General features: G+C 46.3%; 1 protein-coding gene across 3 annotated transcripts; it reads right to left on the bottom strand.

Annotated features, from left to right (window-relative positions):
- Positions 1 to 3,572: 3,572 nt before the first annotated feature.
- On the bottom strand, positions 3,573 to 11,344 carry stt3a (STT3 oligosaccharyltransferase complex catalytic subunit A). Of its 3 annotated transcripts, none has more exons than XM_066709512.1 (18): positions 11,282 to 11,344; positions 9,891 to 10,018; positions 9,491 to 9,551; positions 9,147 to 9,268; positions 8,723 to 8,868; positions 8,489 to 8,579; positions 8,282 to 8,388; positions 7,962 to 8,126; positions 7,361 to 7,541; positions 7,059 to 7,214; positions 6,696 to 6,787; positions 6,324 to 6,479; positions 5,628 to 5,816; positions 5,166 to 5,282; positions 4,907 to 5,009; positions 4,514 to 4,702; positions 4,207 to 4,322; positions 3,573 to 3,931 (listed from the first exon to the last, which is right to left on the bottom strand). In XM_066709512.1, the coding sequence occupies exons 2-18, from the start codon at positions 9,976 to 9,978 to the stop codon at positions 3,893 to 3,895; spliced, it is 2,118 nt and encodes a 705-aa protein (XP_066565609.1). In that variant the 5' UTR covers positions 9,979 to 10,018; positions 11,282 to 11,344; the 3' UTR covers positions 3,573 to 3,892. The 3 variants fall into 3 exon arrangements, with proteins under 3 accessions (XP_066565609.1, XP_066565598.1, XP_066565620.1); XM_066709501.1 differs by having other exon boundaries at positions 11,127 to 11,333; XM_066709523.1 differs by having other exon boundaries at positions 11,262 to 11,326.
- Positions 11,345 to 12,198: the final 854 nt, after the last annotated feature.

Here is a 12,198-nt window from a genome sequence, read left to right as displayed (position 1 = left end):
CCACTGGTCTACAGTATATTACACTACAATACAATATAGTGTATTATATTATAGTGTATCACAGTATGGTACAACATATTATACTATAGTACAATACACTAATACAGTACAATGGAAAATAACAGCATTAATATGACACTTTGTAATTTAACTCTCTGCACATAGTATTTGTGCATTTGCAGCATTTGAGCAATTATAGCAAATCAGTTCATCAGATTACTATTCAACTGAGAATCAGCTTTGAGTCAAATCGTTAATGTAATGTTCATATAGTTAATATAATCAGGTGGGGAAATTACTGTTAATCTTCATAGCCTTATACACTAACCCAGTCTTTCCCAAACCGGTCCTGGGGGACCCCCTACCCTGCTGGTTTTTGTTTCAACCGAGCTCTCAAATAATTGAAACCAGCAGGGTAGGGGGTCCCCCAGGACCGGTTTGGGAACCACTGCACTAATCATTTACAAGGACATGGTTCTTGTTGTGATTTCCACACATTTACAAAAATATACAAACTAAAAGCTCACAGTAGACAACTGGAAGATCACTCAAATGAAACATTATATTCTGGGCATCAGAACAAACCTTTTTATAGCACATGCTTTTAATTTGGAGCCAAAAATAGTTAACAAAGGAAAAGGGTGACATCTAGTGACAGTGAAGCTGAAAACAGACAGTAACTCAGTTCGAGAATTTGCTGAAGCTGGGTGTTGTCTTCTGTTTTTCTGATCCAACAGAGCCTGGTTTCAGATTCCACACCTGGAAAAATGAACTTGTAATCCAAAACATGCATTTTATTTGTCTCGTTACACCTTTGTTTCTTATTATCCTTAAAATTGTCACGGCAATTAACTTAATCAGGTTTTACAATTTTAAAGATTTTGTAATTAGTAAAACTATTGGACCATATGCAAACAATGATGAAGTGGGTAATTAGATTATACAAAGACTTTAATGTTCAAAACATGGTTAACTTAATGATGTAATGTATGTGTATGGTGACTTGTAGATTTATTGCTTATGAATTAAATTGAACTGAAAAATCTATTTTGCATAGATCACATAGATTGAACCTATATGCAAACACACCTAAAGCTAGAGTGGTATTAAAATAGTGTAAACACTGGTACAAAAAGATCTATAAATGAACATGCAAATCTTTACATATCGTACAAGCAGCTGAAACTAATCCAAAATCAATAGTAAACGCACAAAGTAATGCCCATTGATACCAGAATGTGAATATACTACATACTATAATCATTTCAATTTAGGATATAGTTTTTAGGACATTAAGTGTACTGCTACAGTTGCTGGGGTGGTTTCTTATAAAAACAAACAATCTATAAACTGTGTACAAGTTAATCTCAAAGCAGTCCAGGCAGTGCTAAATTTGATGCCTATTCTAGTTGGCCTATATAAATTGAGAAACATGATGATTTAAGTTGCATGAACATGTTTATTAAATGTAAGCATTCAACTGAACACATTTGCAACATTTATAATTTGTCACTAAAGCCAATAAGGACATCAGAACTTCCAGGGTGGCTTAGGCTGCGCAGTTTGGCCGCAGGAGGGATCCACTGAGCCAGACTTTGCATGTGCTTTAAATAAATGTTTTAATGTCCATAGTGAACCACAACACTCACTGTGAGTCAGTTACATGACTTCAGTGTGGCTTTACTTATCCTTTCTTTACATGCATTGTGTTCCAGTTTCTCAAGCCCTGAAGTGTGATAATGGAGTTCTGAGGTGATTTACACATCTCTAAATGATCAGGAAGTCATTTACACATATCTAAAAATGATGATGAGATATCTAAATGTATTTCAGATATCTTACGTGTGTTTAAATACTTTTCTTTCCTGTACCAGCAAAGATACAGGGTCATATTTTATGTAACAAATGTTTAAGCTTGTACTGTACATGTTAATGATCAGTTCAAAATTAACTATTATTAGACCCCGATTTCTCCCACTTCAAGAATTCTGGCGTCATGAATGCGTAAATATAAGCAAACAGCACGATACATGGCATCCAATTCGTATGTAAACTGTAATAAAACAAAAAACATTGATTAATTCAATAATGATTGCCTCCTTAAGTAAAATGAATGTTCATATGTTTTTCAGCTGCTTTTTTCACCTGGGCTAATGACACTATGGCTGGAGAATATGGTTTTCATTAAGATGCTCCTCTATTTTCTGTCTAATCATTTTATTTTAAGTAATGCAGGTGAGACTGATTGGTCTGTAATTTCCTGGCTCAGTTTTGTCCCCTCTCTTGTGGATTGGTGAGACATTTGCTGTCTTCCAGTCATAAGAACATAAGAAAGTGTACAGACAAGAGGAGGCCATTCGCCCCATCGTGCTCGTTTGGTGTCCATTAATATCTAAGCGATCCAAGGATCCTATCCAGTCTATTTTTAAATGTTCCCAAATTTTCAGCTTCAATCAGTCAGTTGGCACATCCCGTTCTAAGTGTCATTTGGAATAATCGAGTTAGCGGCCTATAAATAATTTCCCTAATTTCTTTAAGTACTGTTGGAAATATACCATCTGGCCCAGGTGATTTGTTTGTTTTTAATTCTGCTAGTCCCTTTAGTACCTCCTCCTCATTGATCCTGAACTCTCTTAGGGTTTGACTGGACTGGTTGTTAACCTGTGGCATGTTATCTGTCTTTTCTTTTGTAAAAAAACTCTGTGAAATACTCATTTAGAACATTTACCACATCTTGTTCATTTTCCAAGATACCTCCATTTTTGCCCTTTAGGTTTCACTTCCTCCTTTATTGACCTCTTGCATTTTGAAAAAAAACCTTTTGAATCCATCTTGGCTCCAGAGGTCTAAGTGTGCTTTATTTATGACTTTCAAAATACACTGCCCAATTCCTTTAAAATTAAGACTATTTGATGGTGCAATGTCTCCACCATGTGGATTGCAGAGCAAGTACCACTTTTTGTGTGTGTGAAGAGCTTGTATTTATATCAAGGACCATTTAACAGCATTCTGTATTATTTCGGATGGCTTTGCTTTTAAACTTGATCAGAAAAGTCAGGATTATTATTGACAGTTCACTTTAACTGCCAAGGTCAGGTTTCTTTGGATGCAAATATAATGGCTGAAGATTTGATTTAAAATAAATACTCCACCCCCCATTTGCTTACATTTGCTTAGAACTGGTATATTGGGCAGTGTTTTGGATCATATCCACTTAACTTGTGCATTGGTGATAATTTGTCTGCACCAGAAGTAGCAGGATTTAAACAGGCCTTTGATTTAACATCCTATGGAATAACGGTAGTCTTTATGATATCCTCCATTACTTTGCAGAATACTTTCGATCACTGTGCCGAGTCTCTTCCACTGAAGATCCCAGAGATAACAGTACAAAGTACCAGAGAGCAGTCAGAATTATAAGCAGGGAGTGAAAATGTATGACTTCATAACAATTCCCAAACAACTTAGTGACCAAGTCTTATACGTCATACGTGGGACAAAGTACTTAACTATTCTATTTATGTAAAACCACAATAGCAAAACGTTTTAAAGAAAGACACAACCGAGCATCATTCCACCCCATTTTTTCCCTTTATTTGACAACTGTAAAAGCTTAAAGCCCACATCTCTCAATTTGGTCTCTTGGGCACCGATTGCAGAACACACCAGATTGGACGTTTTTTTTTTTTCTTTTCCTTTTTTGTTTGTTTAACTTCTCATCTTTCCATTCCTGACATCTCCATACATCAATATTAAAAAAAAAAAAAAAAAAAAAAAATTCTGCAATTAGAAACTAAAGTATAAAAAAATCGCGCTTGTTTCTCCGTGGTCTCGCAGGTGAAGGCGTCAGTGCTGTGTGCCGGGGGCGCGGGGAGACAGAGGCCGGCGGGGTTTATGTCCGAGACAGACCGCGGTTGTCCAGGTCTTTCACCTGTGCAGAGAGAGGGGGAGGGAGTGAGCACCACAAATCCATGGGCATCAACCTGGCCTACAGGGTAATAAGCTGGTTTCTGATTACAGGATTGTCCAATTTAAGGACATTAATTAACAGCCAAGGACGATCTGCGTTTATTTAGGATGACAGAAGCCATCCGTCACAGCGCCAGCCTGCAGCCTGATTACATGTGATCGATCAAAACAATTGAATTCCACAGCAAGATGTTTACAGGCCTCAACAGATGGCTGCTCGAGAGCAGGGGGGCCCACCTTGTATATCCTGACCAGCCAGTGCTCTGTGGTGTAGGCCTCCTCCAGGACGTCCAGCTCAAAGTCCTTGTTGCCGATCTCCGCGTTGCGCACCCTGTCGTAGCCAGGGGGGCGCTCTGAATCGAGGAGGGCGGGGAGAAACAAAGCAGAAGGGGTGGGGGGGTTAGCAAGCAGTCCTGCACCAGACCCCCTCATCCCCTGTGCGGGATCACTCGCGGTCTGAACCACGAGCACTCCGGCTCAGCACTCGAAATGCCACCTTGAAGAAAAATAAACTGTTCTAGATCATGTCGGCCGCTCTACTCACTGGCCTCCGTGTAGACCTGGCCGAAGCGGTAGTAGCACATCTTGTACATGAGGCAGTTGAGCAGCACGGGGGATCCCTCGCGGTCGACCCTGAACTCTCCGGTGGGCGTGTAGTAGTCGTGCTCCTTGATGTGCTTCCCCGTGTCGGTGCTGCCTCCGATCCGGACCATCCACAGGAACTTGTTGATGTCTGACAGAGCGGGAGATGTCGGTCAGTCGTCGCTCAGGAAAACGAAATCCCCAGCATCACCCGTTTCACATCTCATCCCATCCCATCCACATGATGCTACTGACCCATAACCCACGATTAAAACTTTAACGATCTACATCAGCCAAGGAAATGATCTCTGAACAGATGGCGATTCCTGTACAACAAACTGGATCGTCTCGTTACCGTCCGAGGAGTATCCGGTCAGCCCTCCGAAGATCACCAGCACGTAGCTGACATCCAGCTCCCGCATGATCTCGTAGGCCTTCTCCTCGGTCGAGGCCATGGCCTGTCAGAGGACAAATTCATCTGGTCAAAGCATTGATTCATACTCGGGGGGGAAAACGTACGGACAAAATCAACAAGCTTCTTGTCTTCGGCGCTTGAAGAAAGGTCAGAAGTCTGGAAGAGCTGTAGCACCTTCTGCGCTGACACACTGACTCACCTGCCCCACCCGGGAGATGTGCGTGTTGTTCCACGTGTTGTTGTCCACCAAGATCGTTCGATTGGCCATGGCTGTGATCTGATATCCGTAATCCCACCAAGACATCACCTTAGCATCCTGGGGGGTGAAAAACAAAAATATGAGTGGGAGCAGCGTGCACAAAAAAGGACAGACGCAGCAGTCACCTTGCAGAAGGTGCCCGTCACAGTTACAGTTACAATTCAGGACACCGCTACTATAAATAGAGACTGCACATGCAACAACTCTTCAGAGCCGCTGGCAAACCATCAATTACAAAAGGCTCTAAATAGATCCCTCTAGTACTGAACCGTTGTACAAAACCCTTCTTTTGTTAGATGGATCTGTTAGAAATGTAAACAATAAAAACTTCCCATACAGATTAAAAAACACTTGGGCAAGAGGTAAGGTCTCACACATTTACACAAAGACAAACACACGGACCTCGGGCGTGTTGTGCCGCAGCCAATAGTAAGCCTCCCGGAAGTCATCGAAGATTATGCGGCTGCCGTCCCCGCCGCGGGCCGACAGGACGATGGAGGGCGAGGAGTAGGCCTCGCTGGTCACCCAGGTGGAGTGGAAGGTGTAGGTGATCAGGAAGAAGGCCATGACCAGGATCATCCCGCTGGCGACCTGCCGGGGAGGTGGAGATAGTTGGTGAGGGCACGATGAGGGAACAAGACTACAACCCCACCCCAGTACGTGCCATTACAGTGGATTTGGTCGACCGTGCAGGACATACAGTTCTGCCGTTTCGCACCGTACACACGTCTCATAACATCCTGAATATGTCCTGGGCTGGATGTGCATTTCAATACAGTACGGAAATAGTAAGAGGTAGAAAAAGGTCAGTTCCCTTTCTTATGTCGGGTTCGCCTGCAAGAGATCCTATAGCCACGACCCAGACATCTCCTTTTCCATTAGACATATATAGCTTGTCTTTGGAGAGCAGTGAGTACCACACCGAGCGGAAACTGGCCCAGTTCACCGGCACACAAGGTCCACTGTGAATATGCCTGTCTGGGTCAGCCGTGCGCGCTGCTGAAGAAAGATTTCAAGTGCTATTTCCCCGCATTAATAAATCACGTTCACATTTCTCTCTTTTGGCCGAGACCCCGACATCCTAGAGAGGCCGCCCACCTCGTTCTTGATGGGGTAGGTGGAGTCCTGCTGCTTCTTGGTCTTCTTGTCGGGCCGGCTGACATCCAGGTTCTTCATGTAGGTGGTGAGGACCTGGGAGACGCCAATCCCAGACAGGATGCACATCACAGGGGCCAGGACCAGCATCAGACGCACCTGTGGGGAGCAGACACTTTACCCACACTTCAAGAAACACACGCACACACTTTGGGCAAATGCTCATTGACTTCATTTCCTAAATCCTAGCATGCGATTCTGCCAACAAACGCACACTTAGTTTTTTTGGCAGAACCGTGGAATACCGAAACGTTCAGAGCCTCTGACAGTGGTGATGTCATAATCAGTCAGCCAGCCACCTCGAGAAGGACGTACCATGACAGCGGAGAAATACATGCTGGTGACACCGTACATGATGATGAAGATCCTGGCGTCAGAGAGATTGTTGAAGCAGTAATACAGCCCCACTGTGGCGAGAGGAAACTGCGTCAGTAAGGCCGGGACAAGGAAGGAAATGATACACAAGCCTGGACATATTGACACGTGATTAAATACATAATATTGTTGATATACATCACTGTATGCCTCAATTATAGAACTACATATCTGTTACAAGAAACAACAAAGACCAAGATCGTAAAATATTCTGTACGGATTTTATCACGGATGTTCATGAGACTAAGCCCCGCCCCTTCCTGTACACACTGCTCAGCCATTGGCCGAGGGGCAGCGCCGTACCTGGGAACATGAAGACCAGCAGCTGCAGATCGAAGTAGTAGGAGGACCAGGTGGTGGGCTGATGCTCGGAGACAGAGGCGATGATGGGAATGTTGTTCTTGGCATAGGAGGGGTCCAGCAGGGAGTAGAACCGGCCCGTCCACGGAGAGATTTTACCTACAGACACACACAGGTTACTACACCTCTACACAAGCAGATGTTTACTTGCCCACGATTAGAACGCGAGATATATGGGGGGAGGGACAAATCGAAAGACATCCACTTTGCGTTTCGTCTCAATGTAGGCGAGGTTGGCCCCCTACCTGTCAGCATGAGCACTGCACCCACGGACAGCAGCACGAAGCCCACCAGGGAGATGACGCTCTTGAAGAGGATCTCAAACTGCTGGGCGTTCAGCTTGCTGCGCAGGTAGTCCACGAAGGCGTGGACCTGACACAGGCCAAACACCCCGAAGGCGGCCATGTGCTCCGAAGACTGCACGGGCTGAGGGGGACAGAGGAGTGCAGAGAGCTGAGTTGCAGAGCTAGAGTAGACTCCTAAATAAATACGCATCATTAGTGTAGTGTAGTGTAATCTCGCTAGATGCGGAATCACCCTCGCAAAAACACTCCCCACACACACACACACATTATTGATAAGTAATAGTCCCCTCCCTTCCCTCAAGGCAACCATTTCCTTTGTGTTTCTTGCAAAGGGACCGATTCACAACTGGCACAACCGGTCACAGGAGGAGCATCTGCGGCTCTAGCTACACTCACGCCACCCTTCAGCTGTGCTAGTCGACGCCGGGGCAGGCCAGAGCACAACAACGGACACCTTTACATACACACACACACACACACACACACACAGAGACTCAGACACAAACCGCGTACGGGATGCAGAGGGCGAACAGGCGTTTACCTGGAACCCCACAAAGGAGATCTGCATGGAGAGGATGGTCCCCAGGCAGTAGACGGTGCAGTAGGCCACGTAGATTCTGTGGGAGAAGCGGCCGGTCAGCATCAGCACCAGCACGTGGAGGGGGATGAGGTTGATCAGGAACACGTAGCCGCCCCATGAAGACACCTGCAACACAAGCGCTCAGGTCAGAGCACGGGACGACCAGCCCGGGGCAACGCTGACCGGCCCAGGAGCGACGGGCCAGGCACCAACACAGGCTGCACCAAGAAATCAACCCCGCCATCCCCCAATGTAACCGAGAGATCGTTTAGACTGCTCACCATGTAGAAATAGGCCAGCGCACACATGGATGACCAGTAGATGGACCCGGTCTTCACGGCTTTGATCCACATGTAGTAGGTGAGCAGCATGCAGAAAATGGCGATTCCTGTGCAATTGAAGAGCAAGAGACGGTTCTTACTTTCGTCTGCTGCAGCTGAAGCAGAAGCAGAAGAAAAGACAGCCACCAGACAGGATCAAACCCTTACCTTCGTTGTCGTAGGAGCCAGCGACGGATCGCGATATGTATCCCGGAACTACAGCGATCATGGCTGCGGCGAGGAGCCCAGCGCCCGCATCCTGGGGGAGAGTGGGGGAGAGAGAGAGAGAGTTCAGGCACATCATAATCACTCAGACAACAACCACACAAATGTATACAAGGAGAAAAATAAATGGAAGATCGACTGACATCGTAAAAAGTTCCATCCTCTGAGAATTCTCACCTTGAGCTCCTTGGTCAGGTGGTACGTGACGATGGCAGTGAAGGACGAGAAGAGAGGGGCCAGGAACACGCACACGTTGCGGATGTCGATGGTGATGTGGAAGAAATGCAGCACGTGGTAGAGCGCCGCCGATGTGATCATCAGTCCTGATCGGCCAGAGACACAGCTAGATCAGTCTTTACATTCCCCGGCTAACCCCGTAGAGCCCACGTATTAAACCACTCTTAGATTGTATTTTTCCCCAACCAGGACAGTGCAAAGTAAAGGATTTGTTCAAAGACGACAGCGTTTCAAAATGTTTTCTCTTTAATTATATTGTTTTATGAAGCTTTATAAAGCGGCACTTAAACCATTCCCGACACTGAAGTGTTAAGGACTCCAGTTAAGGATTGTTGCACCCTGTCCAGCAGCCCTCTCGCCCTACCTGGATAAATGGTGCCCCCAATGATCCTCCCCAGCGGGTACCAGGCTCGGTCATCAAACCAGTTATGAAACTTGTAGAAACCCTCTTCTGTCAGGAAGCGAGTGGTGCGATAGTTGAAATACCTGGCAGCACGGACAAAAAAAAAACAGTGTATTTAGTGGTGTCTCTGCTATATCAATGTAAAAGGTAATAGATAGCTCTTCTGGTGGTATTCTAACCCTAACCATCACCTGAAGATACAGACACTTAAAATGTTAGATTAGACCTAATCATTTGTATTTAGAACTGAAGTGAAATTACGTTCATCAAGAATACAAATTTCAGGCAAGAAAACGGACACTTACGGATCAAACTCGTGGATGACGCTCTCAAACCTCAGGACAGAGAAGAGGCGAGTGGAGAAGGCTGCAGAACAAGAGAGAAAAGGTCAGCCTCACCGATTATAGAACAGTCTGCACCCACTGCTAATGAAATACAATATTCCTTAAACACACATCGGTAAACTAAGAACTGCTGTGAAATGATCACAGCTCCCCATAAATCTCACAGAAACAAAAAGCAGAAATCCACACTGCCATGTTCCGTTTCCCTTTATCAAATCACCAGCCGAACCGTGTCGTTCTCCACATCACAGCTCCTACTGATGATCAGCCCCACCTCCGTGCCCTCCACCGAACCGGCTCACAAGAGGGCACAGCGCCCATCAGCGCAGGGCGTCCTTTCCACGCTCGGCCGGGTACTCACACAACACAGCCGCCATGGAGAGAATGAGCAGCTTGAGCAGCGTGTCCTGCTTCTCGTAGGACAGCCGGAGGAAACCCAGTTTCGTCATCTTCACGGTGGGGGGGGGAGGGACAACTAAACCTAAACACCTGCAGACAGGGGACAGAGAGAGCAGTGAGCCAGGCCGTGCGATATCCCGAGCTTCGCCTCCTGCACGCACGTCCTCTGATAACCTGGCACGGCAGAGCAGCGGTAACGGGAGAGGGCTCGGCTTGCCAACGTCTGAGCAGATCGGAGCTCCAGCTGAATGCAAACGGGGCCGACCTTCACACAACGCTCTGCTCAGAAAGCGTCAAGTGGCACAGTGAACATACCCAGACTGACGCACGATCAATGGGAGGCACAGGGGGATAAAGATGAGAAATGTCTGGAAGTCCTGAAGGCTGCCACCCAAGGCTTCCAGGACTTAATTCACCGTTTCTGGTTACAGTCTTGGAATTTGGCTTTGTGGTCTTCCCCAGCCTACTACTGGCCTACAGCAAATCCTTGCATTGCACATTGCATTGATCCTCCAGGCTTTAAACAGACTTCGTGGTGACATTTCAGAGGTTCTGCACCACACCATCACTGAACAGCAATTAATGCAATTAAGCAATTTAGGAAATCCCTTCTGAAATGCACATTACTAATAAAATCAAATCAAAAGTTTGAACAGGCACATTTGATTGGTTCCTGCACTGGAGTGGGTAAGAGTAGACCAAGCTCTGTAATAAGCTCAAATCGGTGACTGTAACGCCAGGGAAATATCAATCACTGCTAGTGCCAGGATTTACACGCGTTCACAGGGTAAGAGAGGGTACATAATGAATCACAATTTCTACACTCACACACTCCAGCCAATGTCAAGTTCATACACATTTGTCTAGTGCATGGCCTACGTGGCACTGTAGTATACAAATACACACAAACGTCACTTTCGCAATACTAATAATAAGTGGCGGGCTGATATAACCGGAGCCACAGCAGTAAAGACGACCAGGAGAAGAAAAAGTTGCCGACTGAGTGCAGTGGGATCAGGTACATCGGTGCAACCACTTCCGTGCTACACAGAGTTGCCGGCTGTACAAGAAAACTTCATGCGAGTTGCTTTTACAAATGAAATGCATTTCCGTGTATATATTGTTTATTGCAGCTGATCTGCGGGGTCGTTTTAATTCAAGGAAGACTCGCTGCTCCAACAGAAACGTGACGATTTACCTTCAGACAGACGCTCTTTGACTTGTATCAGTAGCCGTTTGTAGTCTTTCATCTGCACATATTGTTGCCGTAATAAATGCAACGATTTGGTTTTAACACTAACCGATTGCCGTGTTAATTAGTTCTGTTAATTACCTTCTATGAACTACACTCACCCCTCCTCGGCTCCAGCTACACACACTCCCTCTCTCTATCGCTCTCACGCACACCCTAGTCCACTGGCGCTAAGGCCCACCTCCAAGCAGTCCGGGGCACTCGCTGATTGGCTACTCGTCGAGGACCGGGACGCTGGTCACTCCTGGATTCGTCAAGCAAGACGTCTATCAGACGAAGGGGCGTGTGTCCCGGTTGGGTCAAGTTTGTGCGGCGCTTCAGCAGTGACGTGTCCCACTCGCTGCGCAGCGGAAGGACGTGCTGCCGGATGCATGTGTGCGGCAGCGACCCCACGCCGTTGGAGGCGATTTTACTTTTTCTTCCCCCCTTACATGGTTGTTCTAGGATTTTTTTTAACTATCCCTACTTATAGTTACACCGATCAGCCATAACAATATGACCTGTCAGTGGGTGGGATATATTAGGTAGCAAGTGAACATTTTGTCCTCAAAGTTGAGGTGTTAGAAGCAGGAAAAATGGGCAAACGTCAGGATCTGAGCGACTTTGACGAGGGCCAAATTGTGATGGCTAGACGACTGGGTCAGAGCATCTCCAAAACTGCAGCTCTTGTGGGGTGTTCCTGGTCTGCAGTGGTCAGTACCTATCAAAAGTGCTCCAAGGAAAGAAAAGCGGTGAACCGGCGACAGGGTTCCGGGCGGCCAAGACTCATTGATGCACGTGTGGAGCGAAGGCTGGCCCGTGTGGTCCGATCCAACAGATGAGCTACTGTAGCTCAAATTGCTGAAAAAGTGAATGCTGGTTCTGATAGAAAGGTGTCAGAACACACAGTGCATCGCAGTTTGTTGCGTATGGGGCTGCGTAGCCGCAGACCAGTCAGGGTGCCCATGCTGACCCCTGTCCACTGCCGAAAGCACCTACAATGGGCACTTGAGCATCAGAACTGGACCACGGAGCAATG

Source organism: Amia ocellicauda, chromosome 1 (assembly GCF_036373705.1).
Source record: "Amia ocellicauda isolate fAmiCal2 chromosome 1, fAmiCal2.hap1, whole genome shotgun sequence".
NCBI lineage: Eukaryota > Metazoa > Chordata > Actinopteri > Amiiformes > Amiidae > Amia > Amia ocellicauda.
This window is presented reverse-complemented; position numbering and strand designations above follow the sequence as displayed.